We start from the raw sequence: 20,361 nt of genomic DNA, 5'->3' as shown, positions 1-20,361 counted from the left end.
AGAGACCATGTACCACATTCACACACCAACAACACTTTGACTTTAGACATCAAAGAGAAAATCATTATCAGCCAATTTCACTCAGCATATAGGCTAGGCTTTACACACACACACACACACACAGTATCTAGCCAGCCAGTATAGATATTCCCTCGTCCCCGCTCACCGTAGTCTTTGTTGAACACATTTATTTGTCAAGTGAATGTACAGCTGAGTCATAAGCACTAGCACATTGTTAGAGCATACGTCTGCCACAACACAGAGCTTTGATTGGGTAATGAATTACTACTTACTGACTGTCTGAATGTAAGATGGTGACAATAGCAAGATGGGGGATGTGCCGAGTATAGTCACAATGAGGCCTCTCATCAGTTTGATTTGGACAGGCGTGAAGACTGAGAGGGAAAGAGAGGAGGGAGAGAGAGGGTGAGCAGTCATAAAATGTTAAATTGAATGGAAGGAAGAAGAGAATGCCAGGTAGATGCATGGGTGGAGTAAAATCTCTGCCTGTCTTTGTTACTTAAAGGGGCAATAAACAGTTGCTACATCCATTTTTGGACTTTTCAATTAATTAAATGTACCCATTGATTCTCAACTTATTAATACCTCATTAGCTTTATTTACCTGTCGTACCCCATCAGAACCCAAAATATAGGGCTCTATTCAATCTGTATCGCTGAAGCGTTGAGATATAAATTTAAACTCCGACATATGCAGCATTTACCATGAATGCAGTCTCCGCTAACGTGGGAACTTTGCCTTAAAATTCTCATCAGACTGTAACACTTAACTTTCACAATATGGATTGAGTAGCTTGAGCCCATAAGCTTGTTTTACTCCAATGTTTGTAAACAAAGTAAACAGGCTCAAATGTTTGAAGAGGTAGGGTTTCAAATGTTTTTGGAAGATGGGCAGGGACTCCGCTCTCCTAGCTTCAGGGGGAAGCAGGTTCCACCATCGGGGTGCCAGGACAGAGAAGAGCTTGGACTGGGCTGAGCGGGAACTACCCTCCCGTAGTGGGTGGGAGGGTTAGAGCATAGCCTGAAGGTAGGGAGGGGCAGTTCCTCTTGCAGTTCTGTAGATAAGCACCATGGTATTGTAGTGGATGTGAGCTTCAACTGGAAGCCAGTGGAGTGTGCGGATCAGCGGGGTGACATGAGAGAACTCGGGAAGGTTGAAAACCAGGCTGGCTGCTGTGTTCTGAATAAGTTGATGGCACAAGCGGGGAGCCCAGCCAACAGCGAGTTGCAGTAGTCCAGACAGAAGAGGACAAGTGCCTGGATTAGGACCTGCACCGCTCCCTGTATGAGGAAGGGTTGTACTCTACGGATGTTGTAGAGCATGAACCTGCAGGAGCGGGTCACTGCTTTGATGTTTGCTGAGAACGACAGGGTGTTGTTCATGGTCACGCCAAGGTTATTTGCACTCTGGGAGGGTGACACTTTGGAATTGTCAACCATGATGGAGAGGTCTTTGAGTGGGCAAGCCTTCCCGGGAGAAAGAGCAGTTACACCTTGTCGAGGTTGAGCTTGTGGTGGGCCGACATCCAAGTTGGCTTGCAGAGATGCATGTCGCCACCTGGGTGTCAGAAGGGGGAAGGAGAAAAGTAGTTGAGTGCCATCCGCATAGAAATGATAGGAGAGACCATGTGAAGATTTGACGGAGCCTAGTGACTTGGTGTGCAGAGAGAAGAGGAGAGGGCCTTGAACTGATCCCTGGGGGACACCTGTAGTGAAAGTATGTGGTGCAGACACAGATCCTCTCCAATTCACCTGGTAGGAGCGGCTCTGCCAGGTAGGATGCAATCCAATAGTGTGCACAGCCTGAGACACCCAGCCCTGAGAGGGTGAAGAGGAGGATCATATGGTTCACTGTGTCAAAGGCAGCAGATAGATCTAGGAGGATGAGAACAGAGGAGAGAGTCAGCTTTGGCAGTGCGGAGAGCCCCCGTGCCACAGAGAAGAGCAGTCTAGATTGAGTGACTCGTCTTGAAGCCTGACTGGTTAGGGTCAAGAAGATGGCTCTGAGAGAGATAACGAGAAAGTTGATCAAAGACAACACGCTCAAGTGTTTTGGAAAGAAAAGTTTTTTGGAAAGAAAAGAAAGAAGGGATACAGGGCCCAGATTCACAAAACACTTCTTACGCAAAAACATAAGAAGCTTCTTAAGGGCCTCCCGGGTGGCGCAGTGGTTAAGGGCGCTGTACTGCAGCGCCAGCTGTGCCATCAGAGATTCTGGGTTCACGCCCAGGCTCTGTTGTAACCGGCCGCAACCGGGAGGTCCGTGGGGCGACGCACAATTGGCCTAGCGTCGTCCGGGTTAGGGAGGGCTTGGCCGGTAGGGATATCCTTGTCTCATCGAGCACCAGCAACTCCTGTGGCTGGCTGGGCGCATTGCGCGCTAACCAAGATTGCCAATTGCACGGTGCTGACACATTGGTGCGGCTGGCTTCCGGGTTGGATGCGCGCTGTGTTAAGAAGCAGTGCGGCTTGGTTGGGTTGTGTATCGGAGGACGCATGACTTTCAACCTTCGTCTCTCCCGAGCCCGTAGCGATGAGAGAAGATAGTAGCTACTAAAACAATTGGATACCACGAAATTGGGCAGAAAAAGGGGTAAAAACATTTTTTTTTTTAAATATACATATATATACATTCCTCAACAATGTCTTAAGATTGAATGATTTCTTACGAACTTACAAATCTTCTTAAGATGTTTGTTGCTAGGCAATCATGGCAATCATTTTAGCATATTTATTACTGAGGTTGCTGATCTAAAACATGTTCTTGGGTTTAAAATAATCAATACTGAAACTTTCAGATGAAGTGTGTGAGTGAATGAAATATGTTCAATTGCTTTTTTCTCACTGCCCTGAGTTTAAGACAAGGGTTTAGCTATCTTGGAATTAAGAACGTGTACAAAAACTTTATTTTCAAGAATCTACTTACCGCAAGAACATTTCCAATAACCATTTTCAGGAATAGCAACTTTCCTTAACTTTCTTCTTAAGTCTATAGTTAACAAAAAAATGGCAGTTAAGAAGACATTTCTTCTTAAGAAGGTTTTGTGAATCTTGGTCCATAGTTTTTGACATCAGATGAATCGAGTGTTGGTTTCTTGAGGAGGGTGAAACTCGAGCCATTTTGAAGTCAGAGGGGACGCATCCAGTGGTCAGGGATGAGTTGATGAGGCAAGTGAGGAATGGACTGGAGAAAAGAGGAGGGGATGGGGTCGAGCGGGCATGTTGTAGGGCGGCCAGACCTCACTAGTCACAGGATTTTATCTGGAGAAAGAGGGGAGAAAGAGGACAAGGCATATGGTAATTATGTGTGTGTGGGACCAGTGAACTCAATAGGCTGAGTGACTGAGGAGCGGATGTTGTCAACCTTCTTTTCAAAGTGGTTGACAAAGTTGTTTGCAGGGAGGGGTGGAGGATAAAGGAGGGAGGAGAGGGTGGAAAAGAGTTTCCTAGCATTAGAGGCAGAAGCTTTGGAGTGATAGAAAGTGGCTTTGCAGTGGATGCAGAGGAAGAGAAGGTAGAGATGAGGGAGTGAATGAATAATAGGTCCTTTGGAAGTTTAGTTTTCCTCCATTTTCACTCAGCTGCCCGCGTTGGAGGAAAGGGAGACAGACAAGGAAACAAAGTAGAGACCTGGAGGGGGTTGCAGTGAGTTTAGTAGGCAAACAGCCTCTAGTGAGGTCAAACATATTGCTTTGCTTGTGAGTTGGAGGGGATTGGGAAAGGGTGCAACCAAAAGAGGCAAGGAGGGGAAAGAGAGAGTTAGAAAGAAATGAATCCAAGGCAGAAGTCCTGGGATTGAAGTCGCCAAGTACGAAGAGCGGTGAGCCATCGTCAGGAAATGAGCTTATCAAGGTGTCAAGCTCATTGAGGAACTCTCCAAGGGCACAGGGGGGCGATAGATGACAACAATGTTAAGGTTGAGCGAAAAAGTTACAGTGACAGCATGGAATTGAAATGAGGAGATGGTCAGTTAAGAGAGCGAGAAAAGACAAAATCTCCATTTGGGAGAAATGAGTAGGCCTGTGCCACTACCGCAGATGCTCTCGGACTATGAGAGAAGATATGAAGAAAGAGCAGCTGGAGTGGCAGTGATTTATCCAATTTTGATAACATGGATGGTCAGTCTATGCATCCATAACTCTGTCTATGAATTTGAGAGTGACATTCTCCAGTCCCATCCCTTAGCTGTTTACCGAGATTCTTTAGTAATTTTGTATACTTTTTAGCCAGTAGTTCTCAAATTAGCGCTCACGAGCCGAAAGTATTCCCCGAAAATTGAGTACTAAGTCACATATGTGCAGATATGTGCATTACGTCATTGCTCTCTCGCTCTGCTGTGTGTGCATCTTGCTAGCGGTCACTCAAATGTCTAGGGGCTGAAGCTCATTGGTTATAACTTGATTTGCTAGGGGGGTGGCCATGTGGGGAACAATAATTGGAAAATGGTGCAGCATAGTTTCCAGAAAAACAGTCGCTTTCAAACTAGGGATTTTGTGGCTAATTGAGGTAAAACAGTAATTCTGCCCATAGATTATGCATGTATGAACTATACGTTGACACATCCAGCCCAAAGCGGGAGGTTTAACAAATACTTAGTAGTCGCCAAAGTTCCAGAGCATGTCTTTAAGCCAGCTAAGCTTTCCCTTCATCACATATTCCCCTCTCTCTTTCCCTCTTCCTCTATCTCTCCCCCCACCCACCCACCTCAATCTCTCTTTCTGTCTCTCTCCTCCCTCTCTTTGTCTCCCTTTCTACCTCTCTTCTCTCTATATATCTATGTAAAGGCCTGACATGCACAGGCTACTTTTAATAAAAATGAAAGTGAAGCTGCACACAGAGTGAAGGGAGACTGAAACAACGATTTGCAATTTAGACCTGTGTCACCACTCATCAGCCAGCAACAGTAAATCGCCCTGACTCTTTCATTCCCTATCTTTATCATTCTACCTCTTTCTAGCCCTCACGAACAATTACATCTCACATACTGAAAAATAATATTAAATGGCATGTTTTTCTTTAATTGTGGAGCGGTAGACATGAAAAACAACATGAAAAACACTCAAACTAATTGTTTTAAAATGGGCCAAGAAATGGATTTAAAGATGCAACATTATACAGAAGAAAGAGAATAGCTCTAAAAGCGCCAGAGCGGAGATATAGGGGATGGTTTAAAGATGAGGGAACAGACACATTGGCTCAGAGAGACTGAGTGCACATCTGGCATTCATATTGATGAGGTGGCTTTAATATGTGCAAAAAAATAGCCTTATTCCTTTTCAACAGTCATTTTTTTCTTCTGCGAAAGAATTGATGTGAAGAGGGGAGAAGGGTAGAACAAAGCAACAATTTTTCTTATGATCAAAAGCTCAAATTAGTACTTTGTTCTCAAGTATTAAGAAACTAGGGCAATTGCTGAATTGGAATGAATAAGTATTGTGTCCCTGTTCGTAAACATTGTAAAATTGGATAAATTAAACATTCTGATAAATATTACACAGTCATTTTGGGTTAATAATATTTTAACTTAGGCCCTCATTTGCATCTAAATGAATGGGTGTTGTAATACAATTGCAGATATTTTAATTGCACTGTATAGTACCGATAAGGCTATTCAATGTAAAAAAGAGGATTACTAAATCAGGGATTGTAGGGATGAGGCCATTATATCATTTCTTATCGATAGAAATAAATTGACCTTTGAATATGAGTGTGTGTTTGTGATTGTGTGTTAAATGTGAGAGAGGAAAAAGGTAAAGAGTGACATTGACAAATTCACAGGAAGATTCACAAGATAGAGCGGCGATTGCAGAAAATAGAGGGAGATAGATAGAGAAATTGGGATTACACATTTTCAGTATTGTTAAATTGGTGACGAGCCTTCATTGTACAAAGCCTGGAAGATCGATAGCCGGGGTCTGACTCTAATACCAACGAAACTCAGATCGTTAAACTTTTGGGAAATGAGGACAGAAATGTATTAAAATATTTATGAGTCCAATTAATCTCTTAAGGGTAACTTCTACTAATGGGCATTGAGGTATGAGGAGGCCATCTTTAGGATGAAATCAATCATCGGATGGACTGACAATTGTGTCTGACACAGTAAAGTAGTGGGCTGCGACACACACTCTGCCCTTCAGGTCCAAACTCAGCCTCCAGAGACAAAGCTCCCTCAACACAATAGTCTCATTATACTATGCCCCATTCTATCATTAAGTATTAAGTGACATTCTTTAACTAACCGGTGTTATGCTTTTTCACTGGTTATGAGCATGTCTGAGCCCTTGAAATGTTTTATTATGTTACAAATAGACAATAGATATTTATATGCTGCAATTTTACAACAGACTGACAATAGCCTCTGGTTTTCTATTAGCTATGACTATGGTGTCTAATCCTTCAATTCACCAAACACTAAACAATGGACAAATCTGAACATAGACAGTAGGCAAAAAAACTGTGCAGACAGAACAGTGCTATTACAATATTTTACCTGCTGTTGTTGTGCTAGCTGATTAGCTGTTGTTGTCTCACCTACTGTTTTAGCTACTGTTTTAGCTCTCCCAATTCAACACCTGTGATTACTGTATGCCTCGCTGTATGTCTCTCTCAAATGTCAATATGCCTTGTATACTGTTGTTCAGGTTAGTTATCATTGTTTTAGTTTACAATGGAGCCCCTAGTTCCACTCTTCATACCCCTGATACCTCCTTTGTCCCACCTCCCACACATGCGGTGACCTCACCCATTACAACCAGCATGTCCAGTGATACAACCTCTCTCATCATCACCCAGTGCCTGGGCTTACCTCCGCTGTACCCGCACCCCACCATACCCCTGTCGGCACATTATGCCCTGAATATATTCTACCATGCCCAGAAATCTGCTCCTTTTATTCTCTGTCCCAAACGCTCTAGGCGACCAGTTTTGATAGCCTTTAGCCGCACCCTCATTCTACTCCTCCTCTGTTCCGTGGGTGATGTGGAGGTAAACCCAGGCCCTGCATGTCCCCAAGCACCCTCATATGTTGACTTCTGTGATCGAAAAAGCCTTGGTTTCATGCATGTCAACATCAGAAGCATCCTCCCTAAGTTTGTTTTACTCACTGCTTTAGCACACTCTGCTAACCCTGATGTCCTTGCCGTGTCTGAATCCTGGCTCAGGAAGGCCACCAAAAATTCTGAGATTTCCATACCCAACTATAACATTTTCCGTCAAGATAGAACTGCCAAAGGGGAGGAGTTGCAGTCTACTGCAGAGATAGCCTGCAAAGTAATGTCATACTTTCCAGGTCCATACCCAAAAATTTCGAACTACTAATTTTGAAAATTACTCTCTCCAGAAATAAGTCTCTCACTGTTGCCGCCTGCTACCGACCCCCCTCAGCTCCCAGCTGTGCCCTGGACACCATTTGTGAATTGATCGCCCCCCATCTAGCTTCAGAGTTTGTTCTGTTAGGTGACCTAAACTGGGATATGCTTAACACCCCGGCAGTCCTACAATCTAAGCTAGATGCCCTCAATCTCACACAAATCATCAATGCACCCTCATAGACGTCATCCTGACCAACTGGCCCTCCAAATACACCTCTGCTGTCTTCAACCAGGATCTCAGCGATCACTGCCTCATTGCCTGTATCCGCTACGGAGCCGCAGTCAAACGACCACCACTCATCACTGTCAAACGCTCCCTAAAACACTTCTGTGAGCAGGCCTTTCTAATCGACCTGGCCCGGGTATCCCAGAAGGACATTGACCTCATCCCGTCAGTTGAGGATGCCTGGTCATTCTTTAAAAGTAACTTCCTCACCATTTTAGATAAGCATGCTCCGTTCAAAAAATGCAGAACTAAGAACAGATATAGCCCTTGGTTCACTCCAGACCTGACTGCCCTCGACCAGCACAAAAACATCCTGTGGCGGACTGCAATAGCATTGAAAAGTCCCCGCAATATGCAACTGTTCAGGGAAGTCAGGAACCAATACACGCAGTCAGTCAGGAAAGCTAAGGCCAGCTTCTTCAGGCAGAAGTTTGCATCCTGTAGCTCCAACTCCAAAAAGTTCTGGGACACTGTAAAGGCCACGGAGAACAAGAGCACCTCCTCCCAGCTGCCCACTGCACTGAGGCTAGGTAACACGGCCACCACCGATAAACCCATGATTATCGAAAACTTCAACAAGCATTTCTCAACGGCTGGCCATGCCTTCCGCCTGGCTACTCCAACCTCGGCCAACAGCTCCGCCCCCCCCGCAGCTACTCGCCCAAGCCTCTCCAGGTTCTCCTTTACCCAAATCCAGATAGCAGATGTTCTGAAAGAGCTGCAAAACCTGGACCCGTACAAATCAGCTGGGCTTGACAATCTGGACCCTCTATTTCTGAAACTATCCGCCGCCATTGTCGCAACCCCTATTACCAGCCTGTTCAACCTCTCTTTCATATCGTCTGAGATCCTCAAGGATTGAAAGCTGCCGCAGTCATCCCCCTCTTCAAAGGGGAGACACCCTGGACCCAAACTGTTACAGACCTATATCCATCCTGCCCTGCCTATCTAAGGTCTTCGAAAGCCAAGTTAACAAACAGGTCACTGACCATCTCGAATCCCACCGTACCTTCTCCGCTGTGCAATCTGGTTTCCGAGCCGGTCACGGGTGCACCTCAGCCACGCTCAAGGTACTAAACGATATCATAACTGCCATCGATAAAAGACAGTACTGTGCAGCCGTCTTCATCGACCTTGCCAAGGCTTTCGACTCTGTCAATCACCATATTCTTATCGGCAGACTCAGTAGCCTCGGTTTTTCGGATGGCTGCCTTGCCTGGTTCACCAATTACTTTGCAGACAGAGTTCAGTGTGTCAAATCGGAGGGCATGCTGTCCGGTCATCTGGCAGTCTCTATGGTGGTGCCACAGGGTTCAATTCTCGGGCCAACTCTTTTCTCTGTATATATCAATGATGTTGCTCTTGCTGCGGGCGATTCCCTGATCCACCTCTACGCAGACGACACTATTCTATATACTTCCGGCCCGTCCTTGGACACTGTCCTATCTAACCTCCAAACGAGCTTCAATGCCATACAACACTCCTTCCGTGGCCTCCAACTGCTCTTAAACGCTAGTAAAACCAAATGCATGCTTTTCAACCGTTCGCTGCCTGCACCCGCACGCCTGACCAGCATCACCACCCTGGATGGTTCCGACCTTGAATATGTGGACATCTATAAGTACCTAGGTGTCGGGCTAGACTGTAAACTCTCCTTCCAGACTCATATCAAACATCTCCAATCGAAAATCAAATCAAGAGTCGGCTTTCTATTCCGCAACAAAGCCTCCTTCACTCACGCCGCCAAACTTACCCTAGAAAAACTGACTATCCTTACCGATCCTCGACTTCGGCGATGTCATCTACAAAATTGCTTCCAACACTCTACTCAGCAAACTGGATGCAGTTTATCACAGTGCCATCCGTTTTGTCACTAAAGCACCTTATACCACCCACCACTGCGACTTGTATGCTCTAGTCGGCTGGCCCTCGCTACATATTCATTTACATTACATTTAAGTCATTTAGCAGACGCTCTTATCCAGAGCGACTTACAAATTGGTGCATTCACCTTATGACATCCAGTGGAACAGTCACTTTACAATAGTGCATCAAATCTTAAAAGGGGGGTGAGAAGGATTACTTATCCTATCCTAGGTATTCCTTAAAGAGGTGGGGTTTCAGGTGTCTCCGGAAGGTGGTGATTGACTCCGCTGTCCTGGCGTCGTGAGGGAGTTTGTTCCACCATTGAGCGGGAACTGTACTTCCTCAGTGGTAGGGAGGCGAGCAGGCCAGAGGTGGATGAACGCAGTGCCCTTGTTTGGGTGTAGGGCCTGATCAGAGCCTGGAGGTACTGAGGTGCCGTTCCCCTCACAGCTCCGTAGGCAAGCACCATGGTCTTGTAGCGGATGCGAGCTTCAACTGGAAGCCAGTGGAGAGAGCGGAGGAGCGGGGTGACGTGAGAGAACTTGGGAAGGTTGACCTGGACCCACCGGCTCCAGGTCATCTACAAGTCCATGCTAGGTAAAGTTCTGCCTTATCTCAGTTCACTGGTCACGATGGCAACACCCATCCGTAGCACGCGCTCCAGCAGGTGTATCTCACTGATCATCCCTAAAGCCAACACCTCATTTGGCCGCCTTTCGTTCCAGTTCTCTGCTGCCTGTGACTGGAACGAATTGCAAAAGTCGCTGAAGTTGGAGACTTTTATCTCCCTCACCAACTTCAAAAATCTGCTATCTGACCAGCTAACCGATCGCTGCAACTGTACATAGTCTATCGGTAAATAGCCCACCCATTTTTACCTACCTCATCCCCATACTGTTTTTATTTATTTACTTTTCTGCTCTTTTGCACACCAATATCTCTACCTGTACATGACCATCTGATCATTTATCACTCCAGTGTTAATCTGCAAAATTGTAATTATTCGCCTACCTCCTCATGCCTTTTGCACACAATGTATATAGACTCCCCTTTTTTTCTACTGTGTTATTGACTTGTTAATTGATTACTCCATGTGTAACTCTGTGTTGTCTGTTCACACTGCTATGCTTTATCTTGGCCAGGTCGCAGTTGCAAATGAGAACTTGTTCTCAACTAGCCTACCTGGTTAAATAAAGGTGAAATAAAAAATATATATATTCCCCACAATGTGGAGTTGTAAAATGGCAGCCAGCTTTCCTAAGGTCTTGAGGAGTTAATGAGAATACTGTCAACAGCTCTGCATGTCTTCATGCCTCCTGCACCTCAGAGCTGTTTGCTCTCCTTTTAATTAAAACAGCTGAGATTACTCTAATTATCTCTCCTCAGGTAATCCAGCTCTGAATGAAAACCAAACAGAATGAAGACTGACCCTGGACATAGCAAAGGAAAGCACAATGTGGCGAGAAGACATAGCAGAATCCAAGTAGAGGAACAAAAATCTCTAGAGAATTCTTTGTTGAAATTAGTTGACTAACATACCAACATACCAACTCCACTATGACCACCCCAACGGTGCTTCTTCTAGTTTTGGTTTGTATGTGGGAGGAGCACAGAGGTGAGAGCTCACTAATTGTTAGTTTACTAATTCCAGTTGAGAACAGTGAGGAAGCCCTAACAGATGTCAGGGCTGGAGAAAACACTGTCTCTCTCACTGTGAATCATGGTGAGAATGCTGAGGTTCTTATGACTACCCACATCCCACTGGCTCCTGGATTAACAGAAAAGGGAAAGAATGGCCCGGATGAACTGGTACAGATATCAACCCAAACTGCCTTTACCATTCACACCACTTGGAATGTAATTATATCCAAGAGTGAAGCTGTGGATAATGTTCACACTCAGTCACTGGAGACACAAGAGTCCATGGAGGCAGATCCCAGTGGAGACCCCAGCCATCATTTGAAACTCCAGACTGACTTCCATCCAGAGTCCAGAGTTCTTCCAAACAGCATCTCGAGCCGGGGCTTGGTGTCTCAGGCGGGGGTGGTGGGGCTAACTCTAACTTGGGAGCTGCCTCGCTCTCGTCATAGGCGGAGTTGGCAGTGGAACCAGTTCTTTGTGATTGAGGAGTACAGAGGACCAGAACCAGTGCTCATCGGACGGGTAAGGCCTCATCAAAACAAATGCTCATATACTGTATGTCATTAAAAGTACAGTGTGAATTCAAGTGTTATAAAAGTGTTCATACTTGTAGCTTTGGTTCATACAAATGTCATACTTGTAGCTTTGGTTAAGTTATTCCTAGAACAATAGCTTGATGATACAGTACTCTACTAGTCAGACATACTGTAGTTCACTAAGGTTAGTCAATAAATATGGTTGGTCGCACCACACCAAGAACACCATAGAGCTGACAGGAAGTCAGTGTTCAACCAGTCTGATGATGAGATGATGAATACGTTTTAAGCCAGTTCGCACCTGATCCATCTAGAGCCCTGGAGGTTACTTGTAGCACATCACAGGCTAAGCGGTGGACTGTTAATGCAGCTGCTGGCAGCTTTAGTGTGTATGTGAATTCTATTAGCTGTAACGCTAACACGGAACTGTGCCAGCCACAGTAGAAGCAGCCATGTAAATGTTCCATCTTCCTCTCTGGCTTTTATTGATACAGTCAGGAAGGGATGGCAGTTCAGCGGTGGAGGCCAGTGTTGCAGTTAGTGCACTAGTCTGATTCTGGGCTTGAGATAGCTATGATGTCATAAGGGATCTCACATATGGAGGAGTTGTTTTTTTGTGCAGCTTTTTAGGGCTTTAAGAGAGTTTTTATGATCAAATCCAATCAAATCAAATTGTATTAGTCACATGCGCCGAATACAACAGCTGTAGACCTTACAGTGAAATGCTCACTTACTAACTCTTAACCAACAATGCAGTTGAAAAAAATATGAGTAAGAATAAGAAATAAAAGTAACATGTAATTAAAGAGCAGCAGTAAAATAAAAATAGCGAGACTATCCACAGGGGGGTACCAGTACAGAGTCAATGTGTGGGGGCACCGGTTAGTTGAGGTAATATGTACATGTAGGTAGAGTTATTAAAGTGACTATGCATAGATGATAACAATAGAGAGTAGCAGTGGTGTAAAAGAGAGGGGGCAATGCAAATAGTCTGGGTAGACATTTGATTAGATGTTCAGGAGTCTTATGGCTTGGGGGTAGAGGCTGTTTAGAAACATCTTGGACCTAGACTTGGAGCTCCGGTACCGCTTGCTGTGCGGTAGCACGGAGAACAGTCTATGACTAGGGTGGCTGGAGTCTTTGACAATTTTTAGGAACTTCCTCTTGGCCCCAGTGATGTACTGGGCCGTACGCACTACCCTCTGTTGTGCCTTGTGGTCAGAGTCCGAGCAGTTGCCATACCAGACAGTGATGCAACCAGTGATGCTCTCGATGGTGTTGCTGTAGAACCTTTTGAGGATCTGAGGACCCATGCCAAATCTTTTCAGTCTCCTGTGGGGGAATAGGTTTTGTCGTGCTCTCTTCATGACTGTCTTGGTGTGCTTGGACCATGATAGTTTGTTGGTGATGTGGACACCAAGGAACTTGAAGGTCTCAACCTGCTCTACTACAGCCCTGTCAATGAGAATGGGGGAGTGCTTGTTGTCCTGGCACCACATGGCCAGGTCTCTGACGACCTCCCTATAGGCTGTCTCCTTGTTGTCGGTGATCAGGCCTACCACTGTTGTGTCATCGGCAAACTTAATGATGGTGTTGGAGTCGTGCCTGGCCGTACAGTCATGAGTGAACAGGGAGTACAGGAGGGGACTGAGCACGCACCCCTGAGGGGCCCCTAGTGTTGAGGATCAGCGTGGCGGATGTGTTGTTACCTACCCTTACCCTTAATATATGCCATTTAGCAGACGCTTTTATCCAAAGCGACTTACAGTCATGTGTGCATACATTCTACGTATGGGTGGTCCCGGGAATCGAACCCACTACCCTGGCGTTACAAGCGCCATGCTCTACCAACTGAGCTACAGAAGGACCCTTACCACCTGGGGGCAGCCCGTCAGGAAGTCCAGGATCCAGTTGCAGAGGGAGGTGTTTAGTTCCAGGGTCCATAGCTTATTGATGAGCTTTGAGGGCACTATGGTGTTGAACGCTGAGCTGTAGTCAATGAACAGCATTCTCACATATATGTTCCTTTTGTCCAGGGGGGAAAGGGCTGTGTGGAGTGCAATAGAGATTGCATCATCTGTGGATCTGTTAGGGCGGTATGCAAATTGGAGTAGGTCTAGGATTTCTGGGATAATGGTGTTGATGTGAGCCATGACCAGCCTTTCAAAGCACTTCATGGCTACAGGTGTGAGTGCTACAGGTCGATAGTTATTTAGGCAGGTTATCTTAGTGTTCTTGGGCAAAAGGGACTATGGTGGTCTGCTTAAAACATCTTGGTAATACAGACTTGGACAGGGAGAGGTTGAAAATGTAAGTGAAGACACCTGCCAGTTGGTCAGCACATGCCCGGAGCACACGTCCTGGTAATCCGTCTGGCCCTGCAGCCAATGTTGGCCTGTTTAAATGTCTTACTCACATCTGCTGCGGAGAGCGGGATCACACAGACTTTCGGGAACAGCTGGTGCTCTCATGCATGTGTCAGTGTTATTTGCCTCGAAGCGAGCATAGAAGTAGTTCAGCTTGTCTGGTAGGCTCGTGTCACTGGGCAGCTCTCGGCTGTGCTTCCCTTTGTGGTCTGTAATGGTTTGCAAGCCCTACCACATCCGACTAGCGTCAGAGCCGGTGTAGTACGATTCGATCTTTGTCCTGTATTGACGCTTTGCCTGTTTGATGGTTTGTCGGAGGGCATAGTGGGATTTCTTATACGCTTCCGGGTTAGAGTCCCACTCCTTGAAAGCGGCAGCTCTAGCCTTTAGCTCAGTGCGGATGTTGCCTGTAATCCATGGCTTCTGGTTGGGGTATGTACGTACTGTCACTGTGGGGACGACGTCATCAATGCACTTGTTGATGAAGCCAATGACTGATGTGGTGTACTCCTCAATGCCATCGGAGGAATCCCGGAACATATTCCAGTCTGTGCTAGCAAAACAGTCCTGTAGCTTAGCATCTGCTTCATCTGACCACTTTTTTATTTATCGAGTCACTGGTGCTTCCTGCTTTAATTTTAGCTTGTAAGCAGGAATCAGGAGGATAGAATTATGGTCAGATTTGCCAAATGGAGGGCGAGGGAGAGCTTTGTATGCGTTTCTGTGTGTGGAGTAAATGTGGTCCAGAGTTGTTTTTCCCTCTGAAAAATACAGACGAAAACTCTCTAGGTAGATAGTGTATGAGATACTCTACCTCAGGTGAGCATAACCTCGAGACATCCTTAGATATCATGCACCAGCTGTTATTTACAAAAATTAATTGTCTGCCGCCCCCTGTCTTACCAGATGCCCCTGTTCTACCCTGCCGAAACAGCAAATAACCAGCCAGCTGTATGTTGATAATGTCGTCGTTCAGCTACGTCTCCGTGGATATTACAGTTTTGAATGTCCCGTTGGTAGTTTAATCTTCATCGTAGGTCATCGATTTAATTTCCCAAAGATTGCAAGTTTGCTAGCAGAATGGAAGGAAGTGGAGGTTCGATCTCCTACGAATTCTCAGAAGGCAGCCCACCCTCTGGCCCCTTTCTCTCCAACTCCTCTTCACACAAATAATGGGGATCTAGGCCTGTCCCTGGGAAAGCAGTATGTCATTCATGTCGGGCTCATCAGGCTCTTTAAAGGGAAAAAAAGGATTCTGCCAGTCCGTGGTGAGTAATCGCAGTTCTGATGCCCAGTTATTTTCGGTCATAAGAGATGGTAACAGCAACATTATGTGCAAAATAAGTAAAAAAATAAGTTACAAACAACGCAAAGAAACAAACATACATCAACGCCCAGACTTACATACATGATTAGAGTGTATGTTCTACGCTGTTTGAACGACATAGATAGTAAGCATTGAGTGGGGTAAGATAGTCCATCATGGCAATGAATGAGACATTTTCAGGAAGAGAAAATCAACAAGCAGAATACAGAACATTTAAATGAAAGAGAGTGGGGAGAGTGACAACAGGATAGAGAAAAACAAGTAGACCTCTGGGAATTCCATCAGAGATCATTTCAAAAAAGAATTCCCCTCTACTCTTTTGTTTTTATGGATTGGATAAGTTTCAACCCCACAGAGAAATATTTTGCCATGGCGACTGATGCACAGCAGGACTGAGCTAGCAATTGGATTGAGAGTAGGGGGGTATGGGTTGGTGAGAGAGAGGGTGGGGGGATGTTTTTTAGGAGAGTGAGATGGAAGAATGACAAAGATGTGTCTCGTGGTGATGCGTGGGATACAAATAAAAGCAGATTCAAGGAGGAAGAAGAGGAGGGGGGTGTTGGAGAGAATAAACCCCCTACTCCCTCATCTAGCATTTCTTACTGTGTGTTATCATGTGTTTCTTTAATCCCTAACTACACGCTCAACTACACACATATACACACACTGTTTCTCTCTTTTTCTTGCTCTTTCTTTAACACACACATCACACACACACACACACTCACACCCAGAGACACGTGTGTACTACGACTGTATACACCTGTGGTTTATGAATTACAGTTGACATGTTTACCAATGTATTTATGCATCCCTTTGGTGTTTTTGTGTAGAAGAAATGCACATCTATGTGATTTAAGTCCTATGGGGCCATAATACTCTTTTGCTCTTGCTCTCTCCAGGCTTATGTGACATAATAACATGAACAATGTTCCTTGCCTGTGGCTTGTGATAAATATAACAACCACAGTTTGACCACAAAGCTGTGTCCATATTAATGTAAAAACCTGCAGTATACTGCACAGTAAATATCAAACAACCCATTCTGTTTATTATAAACTCAGCAAAAAAAGAATGGTCCCTTTTTCAGGACCCTGTCTTTTAAAGATAATTTGTTAAATATCCAAATAACTTCACAGATCTTCATTGTAGAGGGTTTAAACTCTGTTTCCCATGCTTGTTCAATGAACCGTAAACAATTAATGAACATGCATGTACAGGATGGCAACAACAACTGCCTGAGTTACACCAGCAAAGCACAATCTCTCCATCAGTGCTCAGACTGTCCGCAATAGGCTGAGAGAGAATGGACTGAGGGCTTGTAGGCCTGTTGTAAGGCAGGTCCTCACCAGACATCACCGGCAACAACATCGCCTATGGGCACAAACCCACCTTCACTGGACCAGACAGGACTAGCAAAAAGTGCTCTTCACTGACGAGTTGTGGTTTTGTCTCAACTAGGGTGATGGTCAGATTCGTGTTTATTGTCAAAGGAATGGGGCGGTGTGTCACATCATCATCGGACTAAACTTGCAATCTCAACGGTGTGCGTTACAGGGAAAACATCCTCCTCCCTCATGTTGTACCCTTCCTGCGGTCTCATCCTGACATGACCTTCCTACATGACAATGCCACCAGCCATACTGCTCGCTCTGTGCGTGATTTCCTGCAAGACAGGAATGTTAGTGTTCTGCCATGGCCAGCGAAGAGCCCGGATCTCAATCCCATTGAGCACGTCTGGAACCTGTTGGATCGGAGGGTGAGGGTTAGGACCATTCCCCCCAGAAATGTCTGTGAACTTGTAGGTGCCTTGGTGGAAGAGTGGGGTAACATCTCACAGCAAGAACTGGCAAATCTGGTGCAGTCCATGAGGAGGAGATGCACTGCAGTACTTAATGCATCTGGTGACCTCATCAGATACTGACTGTTACTGTTGATTTTGACCCCCCCTTTGTTCAGGGACACATTATTCCATTTCTGTTAGTCACATGTCTGTGAAACTTGTTCAGTTTATGTCTCAGTTGTTGAATCTTGTTATGTTCATACAAATATTTACACATGTTAAGTTTGCTGAAAATAAACGCAGTTGACAGTGAGAGGACATTTCTTTTTTTTGCTGAGTTTAGTTAAAATAAAGGGTTGTGGTTTAAGATAGAGGTTGTTTTGGTCTTTTACAGAGGGTCCGCAGCAGAGCGGAGGAAATGATGTGATATGAATAAACCTAGTAGATTATGAACATGTGCAGATGTGCCTTAAGGGGAGTGAGATGTTGAGGTTCCTATTCAGAAAGCCCTGTGTGGTGAAGGCTTGAGTAATCCTTGTAGCTTTCTATTTCTGTGTGTCTGACCTTTTACCCAACCAGCTCCCTGTAAATGTCCCCCTACTGCCATTAAATACTGAACAAGCAAGCACTGTTTACTGCAAAGTAAACAGAGACATATAGAGATACAGATGAAGAAAGAGAGAGAGAGAAACAGATGGGCAGATGGGCTGTCATAGAGAGAGGCACGTTCCCAGAGAGAGAGAGAGAGAAACAGATGGGCAGATGGACTGTCAGAGAGAGAGGCACGTTCCCAGAGAGAGCGAGAGAAACAAATGGGCAGATGAACTGTCAGAGAGAGAGGCACGTTCCCAGAGAGAGCGAGAGAAACAGATGGGCAGATGGACTATCAGAGAGAGAGGCACGTTCCCAGAGAGAGAGAGAGAAACAGATGGGCAGATGGACTATCAGAGAGAGAGGCACGTTCCCAGAGAGAGCGAGAGAAACAGATGGGCAGATGGACTATCAGAGAGAGAGGCACGTTCCCAGAGAGAGCGAGAGAAACAGATGGGCAGATGGACTATCAGAGAGAGAGGCACGTTCCCAGAGAGAGAGAGAGAAACAGATGGGCAGATGGACTGTCAGAGAGAGAGGCACGTTCCCAGAGAGGGAGAGAGAGAGAAACAGATGGGCAGATGGACTATCAGAGAGAGAGGCACGTTCCCAGAGAGAGAGAGAGAGAGAGAAACAGATGGGCTGTCATAGAGAGAGGCACGTTCCCAGAGAGAGAGAGAGAGAAACAGATGGGCAGATGGACTGTCAGAGAGAGAGGCACGTTCCCAGAGAGAGCGAGAGAAACAGATGGGCAGATGGACTATCAGAGAGAGAGGCACGTTCCCAGAGAGAGAGAGAGAAACAGATGGGCAGATGGACTGTCAGAGAGAGAGGCACGTTCCCAGAGAGAGAGAGAGAGAGAAACAGATGGGCAGATGGACTATCAGAGAGAGAGGCACGTTCCCAGAGAGAGAGAGAGAGAAACATATGGGCAGATGGACTGTCATAGAGAGAGGCACGTTCCCAGAGAGAGAGAGAGAGAAACAGATGGGCAGATGGACTGTCATAGAGAGAGGCACGTTCCCAGAGAGAGAGCAAGAGAAACAGATGGGCAGATGGACTGTCATAGAGAGAGGCACGTTCCCAGAGAGAGAGAGAGAAACAGATGGGCAGATGGACTGTCATAGAGAGAGGCACGTTCCCAGAGAGAGAGAGAGAAACAGATGGGCAGATGGACTGTCATAGAGAGAGGCACGTTCCCAGAGAGAGAGCAAGAGAAACAGATGGGCAGATGGACTGTCATAGAGAGAGGCACGTTCCCAGAGAGAGAGCAAGAGAAACAGATGGGCAGATGGACTGTCATAGAGAGAGGCACGTTCCCAGAGAGAGAGCAAGAGAAACAGATGGGCAGATGGACTGTCATAGAGAGAGGCACGTTCCCAGAGAGAGAGCAAGAGAAACAGATGGGCAGATGGACTGTCAGAGGGGCACGTTCCCAGAGAGAGAGAGAGAGAAACAGATGGGCAGATGGACTGTCAGAGAGAGGCACGTTCCCAGAGAGAGAGAGAGAGAAACAGATGGGCAGATGGACTGTCATAGAGAGAGGCACGTTCCCAGAGAGAGAGAGAAACAGATGGGCAGATGGACTGTCATAGAGAGAGGCACGTTCCCAGAGAGAGAGAGAAACAGATGGGCAGATGGACTGTCAGAGAGAGAGAGGCACGTTCCCAGAGAGAGAGAGAGAAACACATGGGCAGAAGGACTGTCAGAGAGAGAGGCATGTTCCCAGAGAGAGAGAGAGGGTGACAGAAAAACAAAGTTAAGGGGAGATACAGAGATAAGCAAACAGATGGATTCAGAGAGGGAAAGGAAACAGACAGATGGACAGAACCTAACAGAACAGAAGACAGAAAGAGCGACACATGCAGATGGACACACTGGGCTGTCAGTGTTCTGTGTGAGCAGGACATTTGGGGCCACTGTCCACAGTCATGTACTTTCACCCCCTAACAATCCCACAGTGGCCTGCTTGGTCCAATGAGTTCATTTGCGGTACGCATCAGTACTCATTCAGCTCCCCACTGTCCCTTTCACACCTGGTGCCATTCAATTCACACTCACTGAATACCACATCTTGAGCTTGATTCAATCGCTCATTTCACAATCACATGTTTTTGTTTAGGTTGATGATAAATGGCGCTGATGAGGGATGCATTGTCTGTGTCAGTGGTGGCTCGGACACAATATATCAAAAGCATCAGTTAAACTATAAACTCTGGCGTTTTAGAGAATAGAGCAGAGAGAACAAAATTCGCTCATTAAGCAAGGCTCAAAGCAGAATGCATAGATTACTGTTATGACTTTATTTTCTGTCCATACCCATCTCCTCCAGCTGCACACAGACATGGACAGGGGCGATGGGCGTACTAAGTACATATTAGAAGGAGAGGGGGTGGGGTCTGTGTTTGTCATCGACGGGAACACAGGAAACATCCACGTCACCAAGGCCCTGGACCGAGAGGACAAGGACCAGTACCGCCTGATTGCTACAGCAACCAACCGCCAGACAGGCCGCGCCCTCGAACCCTCGTCCACGTTCATCATCAGAGTTCAGGATATCAACGACAACCCACCGGTCTTCCAGAATGAGCCCTACACCGCCACTGTGCCCGAGATGGCCAATATAGGTACT

General features: G+C 45.9%; 1 protein-coding gene and 1 long non-coding RNA gene across 4 annotated transcripts in view; one reads left to right on the top strand and one right to left on the bottom strand.

Annotated features, from left to right (window-relative positions):
* The window catches only part of LOC118392150 (desmocollin-2-like), a 115,427-nt gene that overhangs the window by 4,049 nt on the left and 91,017 nt on the right, over positions 1-20,361 (top strand). For 2 of the 3 annotated variants that reach the window (XR_008062631.1, XM_035783826.2), the window contains exons 2-3: positions 10,872-11,648; positions 20,062-20,356. Coding sequence is in view for 1 of the 3 variants with exons in the window: in XM_035783826.2 (XP_035639719.1) it covers positions 11,043-11,648; positions 20,062-20,356 (901 nt within the window). In the remaining 2 variants the exon portion in view is untranslated. Of the gene's footprint in view, positions 1-9,702; positions 11,649-20,061; positions 20,357-20,361 lie in introns of those variants that run through there. The other variant, XR_008062641.1, reaches the window with a different exon arrangement.
* LOC127906751 (uncharacterized) lies at positions 169-3,886 on the bottom strand. Its single transcript, XR_008062760.1, has 2 exons — positions 2,947-3,886; positions 169-395 (listed from the first exon to the last, which is right to left on the bottom strand). It is a non-coding gene; the product is annotated as an uncharacterized LOC127906751 (long non-coding RNA).

Source organism: Oncorhynchus keta, chromosome 1 (genome assembly GCF_023373465.1).
Source record: "Oncorhynchus keta strain PuntledgeMale-10-30-2019 chromosome 1, Oket_V2, whole genome shotgun sequence".
In the NCBI taxonomy this organism is placed as follows: domain Eukaryota; kingdom Metazoa; phylum Chordata; class Actinopteri; order Salmoniformes; family Salmonidae; genus Oncorhynchus; species Oncorhynchus keta.
This window is presented reverse-complemented; position numbering and strand designations above follow the sequence as displayed.